Genomic DNA, 20806 nt, shown 5'->3' with positions numbered 1-20806 from the left:
GCCTGCCTTGATGATAGTTGGTCCCTTATTCCAAAAATCACAGCACTATTCAAATTATTCCAGACTCAAAAGACAATACACTTTCCCCATTGTACTTTAGATTTTTTTTACCAAAGACAGGGCTTGTAGCCAATCCTGTAGAAAATTAACTAAATTAACTTGGAAAAAATGGTAATTATTTATAGGGTGAAAATAGGTAAACCTACATACATAAATGAGTTACAGTCTTGAGTTGTAAAAAGTAATAGAAGCTTCTTTAATAGGCAAGCTGTTTTTATGTCCGTTAGGGCTAACCCAAGCTAAACAGCTTGCAGATCCCATGCTTATGCTTAGAAATATTGCCTTCTCCAAACTCCAAGCAGCACAGTGATAGTTCCTGAGGGATTTTTATTTCCTCCCAACTAAGTTCAAATGTGATGAGAGGAGATTTTTGCACATCTTCTCTTCATGGGTGTGGTGGAAGCACATTCAATAGTCTTTTATCCACTGATATTCCATAATGGTTCATCTGGTATCTATAGGCCTTCTTTTATTGGTCAGACGATGACACCTCTTTTGTAATGCTTCTCTCCTGACTGTGGGTTTTTCCAGTTTCATAGAAAAGCGAACACTTATCTACAGATATCATAAGTAAGATTAATGTATTCAGTAACTCACAAATATTTCAAAAAGGCCAAACATTAAGCACGTCCCTTTAAATTTGATATGTAATTTAACATATTAAATAGGTATACTGAGAGCATGCAGTAAGAACAAATTACTTATTCATGGGAACAGCTGCCACTGTTGCCACTTAAATAGAAATATCTTCATACAAGGTTCATGCCACATAGTAGTGATATTTGTGTGAAATGTGCCATACTTGTTTGAAGCCCAAAGATGAATTATTTTGGAACATTTTCCTTTTGCCATTTTTTGAGTCATGCATAGCCTCAATGCCCTATCACAGCTTCTCCCATACTGGTGAGTAGGGCATGTAAAATGTTTACCAGTTACCTGGTAAGCATTAGGCTTACCAGTATGGTTACATAGTAACCAGTTAACCAGACTGCTGGGGCAGCTTCCTGCCTGCAGTGTACTTGGCAGGACACTGACCGGGCTGGAGCAGCTCCCTGCCCGTGATGGGACCAGTCCACAGCAGGCCGGACTGGAGCAGCCCCCACTCTTGCCTGACAGGTGGGATCCCTGCACCACAGAGACAGGTAGGATTCCAGATGTCTGCTCCCGCCCTCCATGGTTAACTGGTTAAACATAACTGTTTTAATGAGTTTTTACATCCCCACTGGTGAGTAGAAATGGGAACATCTGCAGATATGAACATATTTCACTGCTTTTGTTTCACAATGCAGGTATCTCCGTAAGGCGTTTATATTTAGCTGTGAATTTAGGGGAAGAGAAAGAAAGGGAACCCAGAGCCAGCTCTCCTGCCTTCAGGTGCATATAGGAAGTACAGATCTGGCCACGTCTTCCATGGGTGGCTACCTACCACCATTGGAATTAAGGAATATTGCAGAGTACTAGTCAGCTGCATACCATGAATTCAGAGAACACTAATGGCAGCATTCTGGATGGAAACTGTCTAGTATGGTAGAAAGGGATGGCAGGATACTGTCTGGTATGGTAGGAAGGATTTATGCTTCAGAAATTGCTTATCTCAAGCTATGCATTTCCCAGGCCTAAATTAACAGCTGCTGCTTCTGTTTTTATGCATTACTGACCCACCACTCAAGTCCCAAACTAGTGACCACTCTTAAATGTGAATAACTAATCTAAGTAATGAATATCAAGTTTATTCTGTTTTTACTTGACTGTCTCATAGTCCTATTTAAACATCGAAGTAATGTTGTTTCATAATTGTTTTAGGTCTTGTGGACTGTTTCAGATTGTGTTTGAAAAAAACCATGGACAGGGGTATGGTAATTAGCTCATTTGCATACAGAATCTAAAATTTTATAACCTTTGTAGTTTGAGGTTGACATTTCTGTGAGCTTGATCTTATTAGTGGAAACAGCTGCCACTGTTGCCACTTAAATGGAAATATCTTTATACAAGGTTCGTGCCACATAGTAGTGATATTTGTGTAAAATGTGCATACTTGTTTGAAGCCCAAAGATGAATTATTTTGGAACATTTTCCTTTTGCCATACTTTGAGTCATGTATCTGTAAACATGGTGCTTTCCTCTTTTAAAATAATGCTATGGAATGTTTGTCTCTTATTTAAACCAAATGGATTTAAAGACATCAGACTTATGCAGTTACTCTTAACTTAGGACAAACTATGTTTAAGGGGATATAGTTCCCAAAGAATAACTAGGGTCAGTGCCATAGTTCCCTGTAAGGTGTGCACCTTCACAACCGCACACAATTCTTTACCCATCCACCTCCTTTGCAGAGCCGCGCAGCAGGTGGCTGCTTGAGCGGGCAGGACCAGCTGAGGCGTAATGGTGGGAGGCCCACTGGTGGGGCTGGCTGAGGCTGCGTGGTAGGCAACTGGGGCTTCCTCTGGTGGCTGGAGCTGAATAACAAAACATTAATGTACTGTAATGCCAGAAAAGGAACCATTCCCCTGGCAGCCACCATCACGGGGTCTTTGAAAATGTAAATACTGTTATACTCCCCTTCAAATGATCAGGGCATCCTGTCTTGAAAGGTTACTATGAAGAATTGGATTACTCTTTGCAGTAATTATAGATGATTCCTTTGAGTGGTGAATTATTTTTAAATCTTTCTTTGATAGACCCAACAATGCTTAGCAGGCATGTAGGACTTTTTGTTCATAGGTATGAAAGTGCTTTAGAAACTTTATCTAATTAAGCTTCACAGCAGTTTTGCCACACAAATGTAATTAGAACCCATTTTATAGGAGGGTAAAACAAGGCACAAAGCTTAACTCAGCAAGGAAATCAGTGGCAGTGTTGAGAATAGAATCCAGAAATTCTGATGCTCCATTCTTGCTCTAACCTATATCACTGTCTCAAAGTCCTCTGCTCCAACCAACAGAACAAACTCCCTCCCAGATATGTAAGCCAGGATCAGGATTCCTAATTTTTGTTCCTTTAACCCTCATTGCCATTGCACATGCTTTCTTTTATGATCAACATGTTGCAGATCATTAATCCCTACGTATGTTTTCCTTCCCTGCTTTGCCTCACACGTTAGCACTTAGGTTGTCTCGCCTTGACTCCAAGACTCGTTTCTTTATCTGAGTTCCTTGTTAGTGAGTACATCTGATGCTAAGTAAAGTCAGATTGACCCCTTGGCACTAGAACTAATTGGTTGCCAGAGCTGCTTGTGGTGCAGGGCATAGCAAATTAACAAGGGCCTCCCTTTGGACTGAGTGTGAAGTGGGACTCTTTGGATTGGCACATGTGCTGGAGTAGGAAATGCCAAGTAAGAGCAAGCTAAGAAGACTAACTAGCACATATGACCCCCAGTAATTCCTCTTTTCAGTTTGCTACAGAAGTATAATTTTTAGGGCACTCAGTTTTCTTAGGCTATGTCTAGACTGCAGGCTTCTTTCGAAAGAGGCTCTTTCGAAAGCATCTTTCGAAAGAGCCTCTTTCAAAAGATCGCGTCTACACTGCAGGCGGATCTTTCGAAAGAGAAATCCGCTTTTTCGAAAGAGAGCACCCAGCGAGTCTGGATGCTCTCTTTCGAAGACGGCTTCTTTACATTGAAGAACGCCTTCTTTCGAAAGAGGAGCTTTCGAAAGAAGGCGTTCTTCCTCGTGAAATGAGGTTTACCGCCATCGAAAGAAAAGCCGCCTTCTTTCGAAATAATTTCGAAAGAACGCGGCTTGAGTCTGGACGCAGGGGAAGTTTTTTCGGGAAAAGGCTACTTTTCCCGAAAAAACCCCTGAGTCTGGACACGGCCTTATTTATTTTAAATTACAGACTCCCAGCTACAGACAGTAAGAGGGAAACATATTACTTCTTTAACTAAAGAAAGAAGGGTTGATTTATTTTATCGGTTATTGATTTTACACTCCATATTCCTTTCCTCCATACATAGCCTATACCTAGATATTTATTTTGCCCCCTTTGGCCTTCTCTCTCACACACACTATGCCCACCGTGGTTGTGTGGAAACAACCCAAGCTCTTATATCAGGTTTTGTATGTTACATTTCCTTTTCATCACATGGTACTATGTATGAATGAAATGAATTCTGACAGTAATCATAGGACTGAAAAGGAACCCGAGAGATCATCTAGTCCAGCTGGGGAAATTCTGGGCGAGGGCTATAAACAGAGGAAATTGGCTACTTAAAATTTTGCTGTATTAATTTTCTTTTTATTTGACTTCATATTAAATAAACTCTTAAAGTCATGCATCTTGTTAATTATCCCTTGTTTTAGTATTCTTTTTCCGTAACATTTAAATATATATATATTTGTTAATAACTTGGGTGCTACAGTGGCACCCATCTGAACAAGTGCACATAACCTCGATATTGGTGCATCAGACTAAAAAACTCACTCCGCTCATGGATGGAAAATTTAGAGGGAACATTGGTCCTGGCTGCCAACAGAATTGCCAGACCCCTTGACCTCAGGCAGAAGGGGCAGAGATGGGTGTAGTCTCTCGCGAACAGAGCCGCAATAGGGATGTTATTGGTTACCTGATCAACTGTTAAGTCTCACCCTTAACGGGTGAGGTATACTGGTTATGATTAACCGGTGCAGTCTGGAGCAGACCCCCCACCCACTGTAGGCCGGGGGCGCTCTAGCCTGGCTGGAGGAGCCCCCAACTGCGGCAGGCCTGATCACAAGCAGGGGCACACTGGCCTGGCTGGAGCAGGCCTTAACCACGGTGTGGGGAACTGCTCCATTCTGCCCACCCTGTTTAATCAGTCAACTAGTTAACTTAATGTTTAACTGGTTAACTAATTGCTTACCAGTTAAATTTAATGTTTGATTAGTTAACTGGTTAAATGGGACTGTACATCCCTAACCTGCACTGCCTGGCTTACATCATCTAGGGCTCTGTTGGTGATAGAAAGGGCCCAGGACTTGCTGTAGCATGGGTTATTTAGTGTGTGTCTGCTTATATTTGGCACTTACAGTGATTGGGGTTTTTTTACATGAAGTTTTTAGCTCTCATGAATGGGGAAAAAAAGTTTTAAAATTGTGCTAAGACAATGCTGTCTTCCTATGTCTTCAGAGGCAGACTGAAACAGAGGGCTACTTTCTGCTTGCTTATGGCCATGCTTCATTGAAACCAGCTGGCTTTCCCATGTTATTTCAATTTACAGACTGTAACAGAACCCCTCTACTTTAAGCTGAAAAAGCTTCAGGAAATTAAGGAATTAAGTATGCTCAGAAGCATCATTGGGCTGAAGGAAGTCTGTGGAAATTGATGCTAGAGATACTGAAATCCTTTCTTATACTTTTAGAATTCTACAGGATTTTTTAAAAAATCTGCTGGAATTGTTTTTTTAACTAAAATAACTCAGAATGAATCAGAAAATATGAATCAGCTGTTCAATAAGTTACATGGTAATTACTGAGTAGTTTTTTGGTAAAATGGACTCTTATTTCACGTGTGTTGCAAACAAAAACCCCGATTCTGAAATGAATTGTGCATGTGCTTAACTTTACATACTATGATTTTCCCAATGGGAGATAGGGTAGAATGTTTTGATGTTAATGCTACAGAGCTTTCATTGCACTCTCAGGCTTTGTCTACACTGCAGGGTTTTTGTGCAAGAAGCCTTTTGTGGAAGAGTTATTGCACAAAAACTTCTTGTGCAAAAGCATGTCAAGATCTCAAAGCACATTGTAAAAGTGCACACTGCATGGACACTCTTACGCAAGAAAGCTCTGATTGGCCATCAGAGCACCTGTGCTTTTGCCGATAGGGGTTTCTTGCGCAAAAACCCCTTCGGAGCGTCCACATTTGCCTTTTTGCACAAGAGCTGTAGCGCAAAAAGGAGTTATTCCTCGTGGGAAAAGCCCTCTGTTCTGTCAATTTTCTTGTGCAAAAAACGCACTTGAGGTATTGATGCTCTGCCTGTTTTTGCACAAAAACCTTGTAGTGTAGACAGCCTCAAGGTTTTCCCTCAAGGATTTTTAATTCCCCCATATTTTCTGTCTCCTCGTGTCCAAAAGTAGAGTCAAATATTAATTATATTCCTAGCTTCAGACCTGTTTATTTTAACAGTCTTTTAGGAGAGTTTTACATCTAGTCATTGAATAAGATGGATCAGTGTTAATATCAAAGTCTGTCTGTGCCATGCGTTGGCAGATGCATTGCTGTTTGTGCTGTTGTGGCTCTTAATGAACATCAGAAACAATATACAACACCAAAGCATCCACATTTGAAAATGGCCCAGATGTTTAGTATATAGCTCTAATCTGTAATAAGACTTTATATTGTTGCTGTTTTTATTATATTTTATAGTAATATAAGTATAATTGCTGTTTTTTATAATTGAGAGAATTGTCATTATTATGAAATCTCAAAGAAGTTTAAATGGTTTAACTTTGATTTATCTCACTTCCTAAAACATAGCTACTGAATAAACAGCTTCTTAAGGATATTGTGGCACATTGATTTTACTATGCTTTTCTACTTGATAATATTTTTGACCCCTAAGACTAATTTTTGATTTCTAAAATACATGTGCCTAATTTTAGTGAACCAATGATAGAAAATATATAATTAGTCACTTTAATTTAAGTGTTCACATTATGCTTCAATGACTAATTTTCTGGGCAGTGATTCACAACCTTCTGCCTCTATCTAAACACTTCTGGTTATGAAATTATCTATCTTCATATTTAGAACTGGGCGAGGTTTTAATATCTAATTAAATGGTTTAAAAACTCTCTCCCTGTGGAAGCATTTATTGATAATTAAAGCTTTGTACATCAAAAATATTATTTCAAGAATATTAGAGTGTGATATACTTATTCTCTTTCTGTGATCTTGTTTGTTTTACCAGTTATAGAAATGTCTTTATTTTATTGCATTTAAGAAGATATTTTAAAACTGGGAATGTGACAAGGCAACTGGTCTAATATCCTTCTTTGGTTTATTTTTTGTTATGAAAACTGTAGTCACTAAAAATTGAACATGTATTTTGGAAATTCACAATATTATTTCAAGAAAAAAAGAAATTCAACACTGCTAAATATTTATTTTCTAACATATCCTCCGTCTGTCACAGCAGATCACTTACACCTTTAAGGTATAGAAATGTAGAGTACTTGCTCTGTTTCTGTTTTGGAAAACACCTGGAAGATGCTTTGATATTGCTTCAGAGTTTTATTTATGTATACACTCTATGACACTTATATATTGAACAGAGTTAATTTTGTTCTTTATTTCAAGGCCTGATAATAATATAACTATGAGCCATAAATGTCTTTGGAAGGAAGGAAAATATTAGTGTATATTTTAGAAATGTGACTCTGACTGTCCATCCATTTGTGAGTCCATTTGTTCCAGAACCCCTCTTGAATGGTAAGAGCCAAGACCACCAAATTTGGCATGCAGCTTCCTCTTATAACTTAAAGCAGGGTAAGGGTTTGGTTGTGCCAGGACAATGGGGATGTGCCTGGAATTTGACTGTTTCTCATAAAATGGAAAGGGAGGGACCTGGCAGGAGGGACAGTTATACTGAAGAATGACCATGGGTGTGCAGCAAAGTGCCAGAGATGCAGCTCAGGATAGCTATAACCCCATTGGACCAGCAGAGGCAGGTGTGGAGGAAGGAACAGCTGTCTACTATGTATTTCAGAGAGTTTGTCTGTGTGTGTGTGTGTGTGTGTGTGTGTGTGTGTGTGTGTGTGTGTGTGTGTGTGTGTATGCCTTTCTGTCTGTCTGTCATGCCTGCTGCAGCTGCAGTGACCATGGAGAGGCGCTTCTCACCTTGCCCCAAACTGCTATGGTGAGAGAGGGCTGGAGTTGTCCTTTCTCCTCTGAGCTGCTGCTCATTGAGCCTCTCATCCGTAGCCTTACCCAAGAACAATGATTTAAATGAAGAAAAACAGAACTTATTTGAGTTAAGGGCCTGAGCGAGGCTGGGTAAATCTGCTAGTATATTCCATTTTAAAACTTCTAATAACCTAAAATAGCTTGCCTTCATAAAAATGTCAGGATATTCAAATCAGTATTTCAGAACTCTTCCTGGTCTAGAAAAAAGGGCTTTCCAGTTGGAAATAGGATTACCAGATGGTTTAAAAAAAATACCAGACACACTTGATCTCAGATGGGGGGAGGGGGAAGAATCGGATAGGAGGGAAGTGGGGCTGGCCATGGGTGATCAGGATGGGGGAGAACCGGACAGTGGGAAGCAAGGCTGGCTGGGAGAGGGTTGGGGTAGCGGGGTTGGCCGGAGTGGGGAGGAACTGGCCGGGAGGGGTTCGGGAGGAGCGGGGCTGGCCTGGGCGCACGCAGATACCGGGGCGCTGCTCGTCCCGCTCATGGTCCCAGCGGGGCGCAAGGGGATTCCATCCTGCCTCATCCCCGCCCCCATCCCCCTTCTCTCTACAGCGCAGTTGCGTACTGCCTTGCTGGTGGACATGCTCATACAGTGTGAGCGTGTCTACTAGCCAGGCAGTACGCAACTATGTACTGATACTCATGATAATAATAAAATGTACTTAATAAGAAAATACCGGACATTAATATGTCCGGTATTTTCTCACTTTGTTTCCTGGATAGAAAGCTCAACTACCGGACTGTCCAGTTCAAAACTGGACACCTGGAAACCCTAGTTGGAAACCTAAAATTCTCCTCTTTTCCATAATGAAAATCTCTCATTTTTAGTCCCCAAAAGTCAGGAGAGATCAGATTTTAAACCTATTTCTGGTGCAAGACTGCATATTGCACATTCCAGGCCTTCGGACTATGTACATAATGGCTGAGTGAAGCTGTTGTGAGGTTTTACATTCCAAAAGAAAGGGATTGTGGCATAGATGGTAGCGAGGTATATGGTAAATGCTGTGTATTACATGGTTCTACAATTTATCATATGGGTATTACACATGTATAAATATCACAGATGTCTTGGTGATATCCATCTAAAAAAAGTGTGCTTAAATGAGTTTAAATCAAAATTAATGTTTACTATAGTCACCCTTTACTTGTTGCTTCATTGGACAGACTTATGCATGATAAACATGGATGATCTCAGTCTTTAACATGGTTGTTTTAAGTAAGGACCCAGTGCTGCTTCCTCCCTTTTATTTGTCTGGAATAGTAGTAGGCCTTAAAATGATAGATCAGAAGAGATAGAACCAATCTGTGCTTGGTGTCATATCGGTATGTGGAAGGCTAGGGCAGAGAGGCCACAAGAAAGATGCTTTATCTTTCATTATTGTTGGGTCACAATGCCGGATTTAGTGAGAGCAGGATCAAAGTGCCAGTTTGAGAACTGGCTTGATGAGAGTTAACATGCTGATTTGTATTCTGGTTCCCTCCCTGTCTTTTGGTGGCATTAGAAAGCTAATTATGTTCTTATGAATGGTTTGTTTTGTTCTCTAGCTTGGACACTTGGCCTTAACATTTCAAATGGAGTCACTTGAGTCACCTTTCTTTCCCCTTTGAAAGTCATCCTTGGCTACTTTGTGTCTCCAAATTGTATTCCTTTTTGCTAGTGTACGACTTCATGGATAAACCAATACACAATATACTGGTTTAAATCAAAGAGATTTAAATAACTGATTGTAAGCATGATTTAAAGCAACAAGTAAGAAATCTCAATTTAAATAATAATTTTTAATTGTGTATTACATTTGTACTTTTTACTGTAGTTACTTTCTAAACAAAGGTTGATTGTTTTTAGTTGGTAACAAATGAAACACAGTGATTTGCAACTTGAAATAGCCTTTCATAGATTTGGTGCTTTTTAAAGCTAACCTGGAAGACACACTGTACATATTTATTTAAGCAGTTATATAACACAGCTTACATTTGTTCAGATTCTTAATAGTTACATTTTTAAAACACTGGAAAAGGATGACTGCATCATTTGCTAGATGATAATTTCATTTTTTACTTGTGATGTTTGCTAAAGTTTATTTGGGTGAGAATTCAAATTTGATTAAAATGCACATAAACATATTTTACATTATTAAAAATATTAAGTAAAGGTACATTACAAGCACTAGATACATTGGAAGACAAGGTGTTTTTTTCAAAACATTCACTTTTTTTGCACTTAAACAAAGGAAGTTTGACTTGTAGTGAATTAAACTATTTTTTTTCTGATCATTACGTCATTCCAGATTTTAGAATGTGCACTTCTTGCGCGCACATACCATTTTTCATTCATAAATTGGAAGAGGAAAATAAGTTTTCCTGCTTTTGCAACTTCTGATTGATCTCTAAACTTTGGCTGGAATAGTCATTGAACTGAGCTAGTTGAATAAACTGAAATGAAGAAAATATTCTTTCTGCACCTGCCAAAAGAAGCTACTGCTGTCAAAAGCTGGTTTAGCATTTCAACAAACCCTAAGTCCAGGTGGTTAGTCAATGACTTCCACCAGTTCAGTGAGTTGACTTCTTTTAAAACTTGGCATCAAAAATCTATTACTTAATATTCTTTTACATATTAAATAGATTGTAATAAGTTTAGGTCTTAACATAGGCTGACAGTTTCAAAGTAATTTTAAATGTTTTTTTAAATGCAGTATTTAATTTAAATATAGACATCCCATTTAAATATAAAAAGCTTTTAAAAATTGATTTTTATCCATTGTGGTCTGATAGATGACTTGGCATAGAGAATGGGTTTGGGTTTATCCAATCATGAGAACTTGTCTAACAGAGATGCCAAATTCCAAATGACTTTCAAGAATTCACAGTGCCATCTAATATAAATCACATTTTTCTTCTTACATGAACTATAATACACTCTTCACAGTGGCCTGATTTTGTTTTACAGCTCTGCATAAGGTTTTTATAAATAAGAAGATAAACCTCTTTCTACCTGTTAAGAAAAGACTCTCCTAACTTTGACTCATTTAAATTCTTAAATGTCTCACTAGTTTATAACATTGATATTATAGTGTGATTATTGATTTTAGTAACTGTAATACACTGAAATATAATCACAGTACATCCAAGGTACTGGAAAAAAATCTGTGTTACATCTTAGGATCAGCTTTGGTTTCAACTGCTGAAAACTAGATCTGAAAGTTGTGTGTTTCAACCAAAGAGAATGGAAACTTGAACAGGGAATAAAATTTGAATCTGCAGCAGTAACAGACTTTGGGAAAATAGTGTTATGACAGAATTTCATTAAATAAAAGGAAAACTTAAATGTAGTTTACATTAGAAAAATAATATTAATATCATCCATAGATATAGCAAAGGGAAGGATGAAAATGAGAAGGCAAACTGATTGGACAGAAACACAACATAGAAACAGATTCTCCACTGTAGTCGGGGTGGACCAGGGTCCTCAAAGGTGTATATAATAGGGATGTTAAATTGTGGTTATCTGGCTAATCGTGACGTTGATACAATTTGTATCGACTACATGATTAGTTGTTAAGGACTGCTCTGCAGATCTGCAGTGGGGATAGCTCCAGGAGCAGGCTTGAGCTGGGACTGAGCAGTCCTGGCTTGTGCTGGCTCTGGGAGCCACCCGCACTATGGCTCTGCATTTTAAAATGCAAAGGCGCAGCGTCCAGGACCAGCATGAGCCAGGACTGCTCAGTCCCAGCTCCTGCTGAGTCCAGCAGTCCCTGTTTGTGGCGGCCAGTGCTATCTACTACAGACAGAGCTGGATGCGGACAGGGGCTGTTCCAGCAGTAGCCCCTGCCCATGGCCAGCCATGTCTGCCAGTCCCTATTCACAGTGGCCAGGGCTGGCCGTGGCTAAGGTCTGCTGCCAGAGCAGTCCCTGCATGCAGCCATGCGAACAGGTGCTGCTTGGTGGCAGCAGCCTCTGTCTGTGGAGGGGCCCAGGATATGCTTCTTGGGTAGTCGACTACTCACTAACATCTCCAGCATATAATAAGCAGAGAATGCCCGGCAGGCAGGGCAGCAGTGAACAGTGGCACACTTATCTCCCCATAAGCCCACAGAAATCTGTTTGTATTGCTACTGTGGATTAGTCTTTTTCAGATTTGTGGGAAGACAGGTGCTGCAGATATTGGACTAGAAGTGATGTTATTCCTGGGGGGAATTCTGCACCAAATATTAAAAGTTATGTGCACAATATTTGAAAATTCTAAAAACTTCAGCCTATTTTATTTGTCAAAATAACAATATATAATCAAGCCAGTTTCAATTGTTTTAATGGTTTATTTCAAAATACCTGTAAGCAGCTACAGTAAAGCCTCAGGAATGGAAGGTTGTGTATAACTCTGAAATGTTCATAACTCTGAACAAAAAGCAATAGTTCTTTCAAAACTTTACAACTGAACATTGACTTAATACAAATACAAATACAAACTTTACTATGCAAAAGAAAAATGCTGCTTTCCCTTTTTTAGCAATTTATATTTAATAGAGTGCTGTACTGTATTTGTTTTTTATTTTTCTGTTGCATGATTGCATGCTTCTGGTTCCAAATGAGGGTTAGAAGACTGGTCAGTTTGTAACTCTGAGGTTCTAAGACATGTCTGTTACAATATGAATACAAATAAACCCCTATAACAATCAAGTTCCCGCTTCTCAGCCCTCTCGTCCCCACAGCCCAGCCACGTGGTTTCCCCCAGCCCAGACACTCAAATCCCATCCCTTCCAGAGCTCAGCTGCAGGGTTCCTCCCAGCCCAGACACTTGCATCCCCTCCCCTCCGGAGCCTAGTTGCGCCCACCAGACACCTGCACTCCTTCCTCCCAGAGCCCAGCTGTGATTTGAGGTATTCCCTAGCTTAGGGGTGTTAGGGGTGGGCAATAATTTTTGATAGGGGGATGCTCCAAGAATTTGGAAAGTGGTTGAGGGCTGCACTCTTCTGTGATATTAATGGAGGAGGTGTAGGGTCTGGGATGGAGGTTGGGTGCAGAAGGGAGCTTGAAGTAAATGATGGAGTTTGGGTAAGGCTGTTGTGACCTGGGGCACTGGACTGGAGTGCAGGGGGTTGGATTGTGACCTAGGGGCAGGGAATTGGGTACAGGAGGGGGTGCAGGGATTTGGATTGTGAGCTAGGGCAGGAGGGGACTGTGATCTGGGGCAGGGGTTTGGGGTGCTAGATCTGGGAGGGGATATTGATGCCTGCGGGCACTGGTTCCGGCCAGCCTTAAATTCAGTTCAGGGTCCACTCAATGTGGACATGCTGGTTCGAATTAGCAAAGCGCTAATTCAAATTAGTTTTTAGGTCTAGATGCACTAGTTCGAATTAGCTTAGTTTGAATTAACTAATTTGAATTAAGTTAGTTCGAATTAGTGCTGTAGTGTAGACCCTCACTTCCTTCTCCCCAACATATCCCAGTTGTGGGGCCCTCAACCCACTCACATGCATCCATTCCCCCCAAAACCCAAGGATCCAGAGGGAGAAGCAGCCTGATGCTGTGTCCCAAGCCTGTTTGGAGTTCCTGTGCACTGCCTCCTTCCTTCAGGGTATGCCAGGAACTGAATCTGCTGGGAACCCTCCAGCTCCCACCCGCCCCACCTTCCAGTGTCTTTTGTTTAGTGGCACAGAATTCCCCCAGGAGTTGTATGCAACAGATATGCCCTGCTCTCTGTCTAAATTCATGGGATGCATGCTGGTATGGAGGAGGAATTTAGAGTCAGGACTTCATGGGCATTGTTAATGGGTTTTTTTTTCCCAACACAGTCATTTCATGACCTGGTCACTCCATTTCTGGTGTATATTGTTTCTTCTATGGCAAGAATAGTTTACATAGAGGGCCTTGCACGTGGACATAGCCAGATTAGATATTTTGCACAATTAATGTACGCAATTAATATACTCTGTCCAAAAATCACACAGAACTTGAAAAAGGGCTGAAGAATAATCTTGTTTAATACTGTTTTTTGCAGGTTTGTAATTGGACGAGAAAAGCCAGGACATGTAAGTGAGGTTGCTCAGCTGATTAGCCAGACCCTAGAACAAGAGCGTCGCCAGAGGGAGCTCCTGGAACAACATTATGCACAATATGATGCAGATGATGATGAGGTACTATACTTGTGAGCAATGTTTGCAATGTTCCATTCCTTCGTAATCATTCCATTACTTTGCAGTGTTCTCTTTTCACTTTCCAGTACATTCTATATAGCATGCTTTGAGATAATGGTGCAAAGAAGCAGAGTCATTTGGAAGCTAAATCCTGTTGTACCATGCCTATAAAAACATACAGCTGTGTTTTACTAATACATATATTCCTATAGTACCCAAAAATGTAACTGGCCCACAGAGAAGTACCTATATTTTTCAATTACTATAGACCTGTAAGACTTCTTTGGCTTGGGGCAGTGATGCACTAGACAGCACAATAGCCAGGGCATATGACTATGAATCTCTTGAGTGCCTGGTAGAAATCTTGTCCCACTGCTGCATAGGAGAAAAAAGGCCTTCTCAATCCTTTTCTTCCATTAGCACAGCTTAGTAGCGCAGGGCCAGCTTTGGTCTAGATTTTCTATTGTCAGTCAAAGAGACATTCGTGTCTGCTATCTCCCTCTCCACCAACTTTAATTGATTCTTTACTGATTTTACCATGGGTTCTTTTTCAGGAACAAAAGCACTAACTTTTTCAACAGATATTTAAAATAATCCTTTTGTTCCAGGAGAGTGAACAACAAGTTCATTGACACTTCTGTAAAGGATTGCTCTTTTGTGGAGATGTCTACTGTGCTCATATTAAGGGAAGGAGGCTGGTTTGCTAATACACAGAAGCATTATTCTCTCTCTGGGAAAATGATTATTTTTTATCTTCCTATAATTAATTTTTGGGGTTTCTGAGAGACACGCTATGACAATTATTCTTTATCTTCCTCAACTTCCACTAGTAAGTAGTGTCGTTTTGAAATGTCCATCTAATCTATTTTTTCTTTCTTGGGTATATGATGGACTCTATGAGTTAAAATGCAGATTAACCCATATTATGTTCAGCCTTTACTGAAATGAATGTTCAGAATAGGGATGCGAGAGGTTAACTAGTATGCATCGTCCTTAATGTGTGATGCTTACTGGTTCTAGTTAAATGGTGTGGGCTGGAGCAGCTCCCTACTCACTGCAGGCAGGGGGCTGCTCTAGCCCCATGGGGTCCTCGACAGGGGCACTTCCTCCACCTGGTTCCACTTTAAACATCACATTTAACTAGTTAGCCAGTTAAACAGCATTTTACATATCTTGTTCAGACTCCCTGTATTTACATCTCGCAACATACACACATACTCATTCTGACACCAACAAGCTTTAGTCATACAAGCCCCTTAATTTCTCCCTGACTTAAAAAAATGCCTCCATCACGTCCTCTGATATAGAAAATAAGAACATAAGAACGGCCATACTGGGTCAGACCAAAGGTCCATCTAGCCCAGTAGCCTGTCTGCCGACAGTGGCGTATGCCAGATGCCCCAGAGGGAGGGATCGCAACAGGTAACCCTCACGTTATCCCTCCCCTGTCACCCATCTCCAGAGATACAGAGGCCAGGGATACCATTTCTACATATCCTGGCTAATAGCCATTGATGGACCCTGTTAAAGTTCTAGCCTTCACTGCATCCTCTGCCAAGGAGTTCCACTGGTTGGCTGTGTATTGAGTGAAGACAAACTTCCTTTTGTTTGTTTTAAAACCTGCTGCCTATTAATGTCATTTGGTGACCACTAGTTCTTTTATTGTGGGAATAAGTAAATAACTTTTTCTTATTCACCTTTTCCATACCAGTCATGATTTTATAAATCTCTATCATATTCCCCCTTACTCTTCTCTTTTCAAAGCTGAAAAGACCTAGTCTTTTTAATCTCTCTTCATATGAAACTCATTTTAAATCCCTAATCATTTTTGTTGCCCTTTTCTGAACCTTTTCCAATGACAATATATCTTTTTTTGAGATGAGGCGACTATATCTGTATGCAGTATTCAAGATGCGGACGTACCATGGTTTTATATAGAGGCAATAAGATATTTTCTGTCTCATTCTCTATCCCTTTTTTAATTACTCCCAATATTCTGTTTGCTTTTTTGACTGCTGCTGCCCACTAAGTGGATGTTTTCAGAGAACTATCCACAATGATGCCAAGATCTCTCTCTTGAGTAGTTGTAGCTAAGTTAGTCCCCATCATATTGTATATGTAGTTGGGATTATTTTTTCCAATGTGCATTACTTTACATTTATCAGCATTAAATTTCATTTGTTGCCCAATCACTTAGTTTGGTGAGATCTTTTTGAAGCTCTTCACAGTCTGCTTAACCACCTTGATCTAATCCTTCCAATTTTCTTTTACTCCATCCACCTGTGGTGTTTTGTCTTAAACCATTAAGACAATGATCCTAATGCACCTTAAGCAGTGGGAGAGGTGGCAGAAAGGGATCAGGCTGTTGTCTGACTTGCTGGGGAAAGAAACTTACATCTTTAAGTGCAGAGATGCATGGCTGTTGCTGCAGGCACTGAGTAGATCAGCATGGGGATATGTCTACACTGCCCCTCTCTTGCAGAAAAACATATGCAAATGAGGCTAAGAGTGGCATATCTCCATGCCTCATTTGCATAATTAATGAGGCTCCGTTTTTGCGCAAAGGCCCCCTCTTTCGCAACAGCCATTCTTCTGGAAAAAAATGGAATGGGAGTTTGGTTATGATGTCATAATTCTTTCTGTAAGTTTGGATTGCTGTCCATTGCAGATACTCAGTAGGGAATGGAAATAGATAAGGAGATGTTTGTTAAAGGTTTGTTAAAGGAAAGGAAACAGGATGATCAGGGCTCCTATGACTGGCATGTCAGGAAGCCAAACAACCTTCCTCCCCTTTATATTGATTTCAGTTACACTGCAGAATACAAAGAGGAGTGTATTCACTTTGTTATTATTTTATTACAACTATTTGCATTGTGAAAAAAGATAAACAATCTACAAGTCAAAGCATGAAGGTTTAGCATATCTGGCATTTTGCATAGCTGGAGTTACATACCTTAAGCCAACCTTTTAGGACCAGTGTAGACATGACCTTAGTGAATGTCTGAAGAAGTAGGATTAAGCAGATTTGTAGTTCTATATTATTTTGTTTTTGAGTGCAATTATGAAAAGAATATAATTCATTGATAATTTTCATTCATGATAAAGATATTGCATTATAATACTAGTATGAGGTGAACTGAAAAATACTATTTTCTTTACATTATTTTTATTATAAATATTTACATTGTAAAAAAGATAAAGTGAGCTCTGTATACGTTGTATTGCAATTGAAATCATTATGTTTGAAAAGATAGAAAAACATCAAAAGTATTTATAATAAATATAAATTGGTACTCTGTTATTGCTTAACAGTGTGATTAAAACTGTTAAATGGTTTACAATTAATTTTAATCAATTTAGATTTGAATTAATCACTTGAATTAACTGTGATTAATTAACAGTAATATTGCAAATTTCTGCTTGTCCACTTGCTATGCACAAGTGTTTTTGTGTTTTATTGATACGCAAGTAAAATATCATAAGTATTTTTAATGCCATCAGCCCTTTTTTAATCTTGATTTTCTCAGTGTTCAAAGTTAAATGATAACCAGTTTTAAAAATGACACAAATTACATGAAAAAGCAACATATTATTATGCCATGCGCATTAACACCCAAATACCAAAAGATTGTTTTTAAAATGGGAACAAATTGTTAAGTAAATACAGTTTTCCAATTGTAGTAACTTAGGCTGTGTCTACACTACATGTCTCTGTCGGCAGAGGCATGTAGATTAGGGTTGTAGGCAAAGGTAAATGAAGCCGCGATTTAAATGATCGCGGCTTCATTTACATTTACATGGCTGCCGCGCTGAGCCGACAAACAGCTGATCAGCTGTTTGTCAGCTCGCCGCTAGTCTGGACGTTTCCCCTGTCGACATCAAAGCCCTTTGTCGGCAGCCCCGTTATTCCTCGTGGAATGAGGTTTACCGGGGCTGCCGACAAAGGGCTTTGATGTCGACAGGGGGAACGTCCAGACTAGCGGCGAGCCGACAAACAGCTGATCAGCTGTTTGTCGGCTCAGCGCGGCAGCCATGTAAATGTAAATGAAGCCGCGATCATTTAAATCGCGGCTTCATTTACCTTTGCTGAATAAACAAATCTACATGCCTCTGCCGACAGAGGCATGTAGTGTAGACGTACCCTTATTGTCAAAGTGGTAGCTGACAACTCTCCAGTATGTTTCATGCCAGTCATTATGTTTCTAGTCCATTAAGTACCATTCCATCATTATTGGAGACTTGTAGATAAACAAGGTTTAGTGTGAGTGTGATCTTAGTTATGTTCATTGGGCAAAGCTTAATACTATCAGTTTCACTAAGATACTACTCTGCCATTGTCAGATTCTATACTGAATTCAAACACCAGCCCGTTGCCTTGTCTGTATTAGAGGACTCAGGTGTTTTTCTTCAAACAATTGTTTTGCATCAGCAGAAGCATACATGATTGTATGGGTGCAGGGTGAACACTAGCTACCCTCAGTTGGCGTAAATTTTTCCCTTGTGTCCTCACAAGTGCTGCCTTACCCTTATCTGTTGTAAGAGATGGATGTCAGTTCAGACAGCACTCTCATCTGGTGAACCTCCTGTAGCCTGTCTACAATAGACTGTTGCTCCAGTTTAACTGAAACTGGTTTAAAAACCAGTTTAATTAAACTGGTGCAAAACCCTTTGTAAACACTTATTTCTCTATAAAATTGGCTTATTTCAATTTAGCTTAAGCTAAATTGGTATAAGCCATTTTTAAACCAAAAGAAGATTGTCTGCACATAGTTTTGTGCCAGTTCAGCAAATCAGTTTAAAAATCCACCCTTTTCAAAACCAATATAAGTCACTGCATAGACCAGGCTTCAATTCACTGGTTGAGTGTCCATCTCTGCCTCTGTTTTACTATGCCCATCACAGATTGTCACCTATAAATCCCCAAATATGGTCCCTCTCTGTGGAAACTGCAGTTGTTCAGTATTCCTCGTGGCTCGTTACTGGTCAGCTCTGTATGCTTCTCCTAACCCCTCTGTATTTCCTCTAGGGTATGTCTAAACTGCATTCCTCTTTCAAGAGAGAAATACAAATGTAGCCAAACGAAATTGCAAATGAAGCACGGATTTGAATTTCCCGTGCTTCATTTGCATAATGGCGTCCGGCCACTATTTCAAAATACCCTATTTCGTGATAAAAAACGCCACGTAGATGCGGTTATTTTGAAAAGAAACCCCTTCAAAATTCATCATTGATAGTATGGACTATACTAAATATGGAAAACATATGTAACATGTATGTAGTGTGTGTATATATCTGTATGGAAACACATACACAAAATGTGTAACAACATGTACAACATTACAGGCAGTCCCCGGGTTACGTACAAGATAGGGACTGTAGGTTTGTTCTTAAGTTGAATCTGTATGTAAGTCGGAACTGGCGTCCAGATTCAGCCGCTGCTGAAACTGATCAGTTTCAACAGCGGCTGAATCTGGATGCCAGTTCTGACTTACATACAGATTCAACTTAAGAACCCCAGGCATCCCCAAGTCAGCTGCTGCTGAAACTGATCAGCAGCTGATTCCAGGAAGCCCGGGGCAAGGGCTTCCTGTAGTCAGCCACTGCTCAGTTTCAGCAGCGGATGACTTGGGGACGCCTGGGGCAGAGCAGCTGGGGTGCTGCTGGGTTGGTCCAGTAGCGCCGCCACTCCTCGGCGCTACTGGACCAACCCAGCAGCACCCAAGCTGCTCTGCCCCAGGCGTCCTGATTCAGCCGCTGCTGAAACTGACCAGCAGTGGCTGAATCAGGACGCCTGGGGCAGAGCAGCTGGGGTGCTGCCGGGTTGGTCCAGTAGCGCCCAGAGCGGCGCTACGGGACCAACCGGCAGCGCCCCAGCTGCTGTACCGCAGGCATCCAGAGCAAAGCCGCGGAGCTTTCCTCTGCTTTGCTCCCCGTCTCCCTGGTCTGCAGACCAGGGGGACGGGGAGCAAAGCGGCGGAACACGCGGGCAGCGGACAGCCCAGCCGCTTTGCTTCCTCTGCCCGCGTGTTCTGCCGCTTTGCTTCCTCTCTCTGGTCTGCTGGAGACCACGGAGACAGGCCCCGTTCGTAACTGCGGATCAGACATAAGTTGGATCCGCGTAACTCGGGGACTGCCTGTATTACAGATGCACAGAAATACTGTGGGAGAGATCACCTGTGGCTCAGGGCTCAGCCGCCAGGGATCAGCTGTGCAGCACTTCACATGTGGAGCCCGGGGTCAGCTGAGGACTCCCCTGCTGATCCCAGGTTCCGCGGAAATCCTGTGCTGAAGCCCAGGATCAGCTGGGGAGTCCCCAGCTGACCCTGGCTCCGGGTGGCATTTCAAAGTGGCAGCACAGCATGGAGCCTGGGGTCAGTGGGGGACTCTGAATCCCCCGCTAACCCTGGGCTCCATCCTGCACTGTCGCTTTGAAATGCACAAGAGCCCCCGCTGGGGACTCTTGTGCATCCGCTGGGGACTCTTGTGCATTTCAAAGCTGGCACTCGCATGCAGCCCGGAGTCAGCGGGACTTCCCACTGGCCCCGGGACTGCAGCAGAGTTCTGCATTCCTCCTTTGAAATGTACAAGAACCACAACGTGGGCTCTTGAACATTTCAAAGGAGGAATGTGTAAGTGCCTATTGACTAGTTGAGTAGTCGATGGAAATTCTATCGACTACTCAACTAGTCAATTAACAGCTAGTTAACATCCTTAGGTTATAAACAACT

General features: G+C 41.0%; 1 protein-coding gene across 6 annotated transcripts in view; it reads left to right on the top strand.

Moving 5' to 3' along the window:
• PPP1R9A (protein phosphatase 1 regulatory subunit 9A) overlaps positions 1-20806 on the top strand; it is a 262027-nt gene that overhangs the window by 176443 nt on the left and 64778 nt on the right. For all 6 annotated transcript variants that reach the window (XM_075922340.2, XM_075922342.2, XM_075922338.2 and 3 more), the window contains exon 6: positions 13943-14078. In XM_075922340.2, the coding sequence (XP_075778455.2) occupies positions 13943-14078 (136 nt within the window). The remainder of the gene's footprint in view (positions 1-13942; positions 14079-20806) is intronic.

The sequence above is a fragment of the Pelodiscus sinensis genome, chromosome 2 (genome assembly GCF_052426305.1).
Source record: "Pelodiscus sinensis isolate ZL-2025 chromosome 2, ASM5242630v1, whole genome shotgun sequence".
Taxonomy (NCBI): domain Eukaryota; kingdom Metazoa; phylum Chordata; order Testudines; family Trionychidae; genus Pelodiscus; species Pelodiscus sinensis.
Note: the sequence above shows the minus strand (reverse complement) of the source record. Positions and strands in the feature narration are given on the sequence as shown.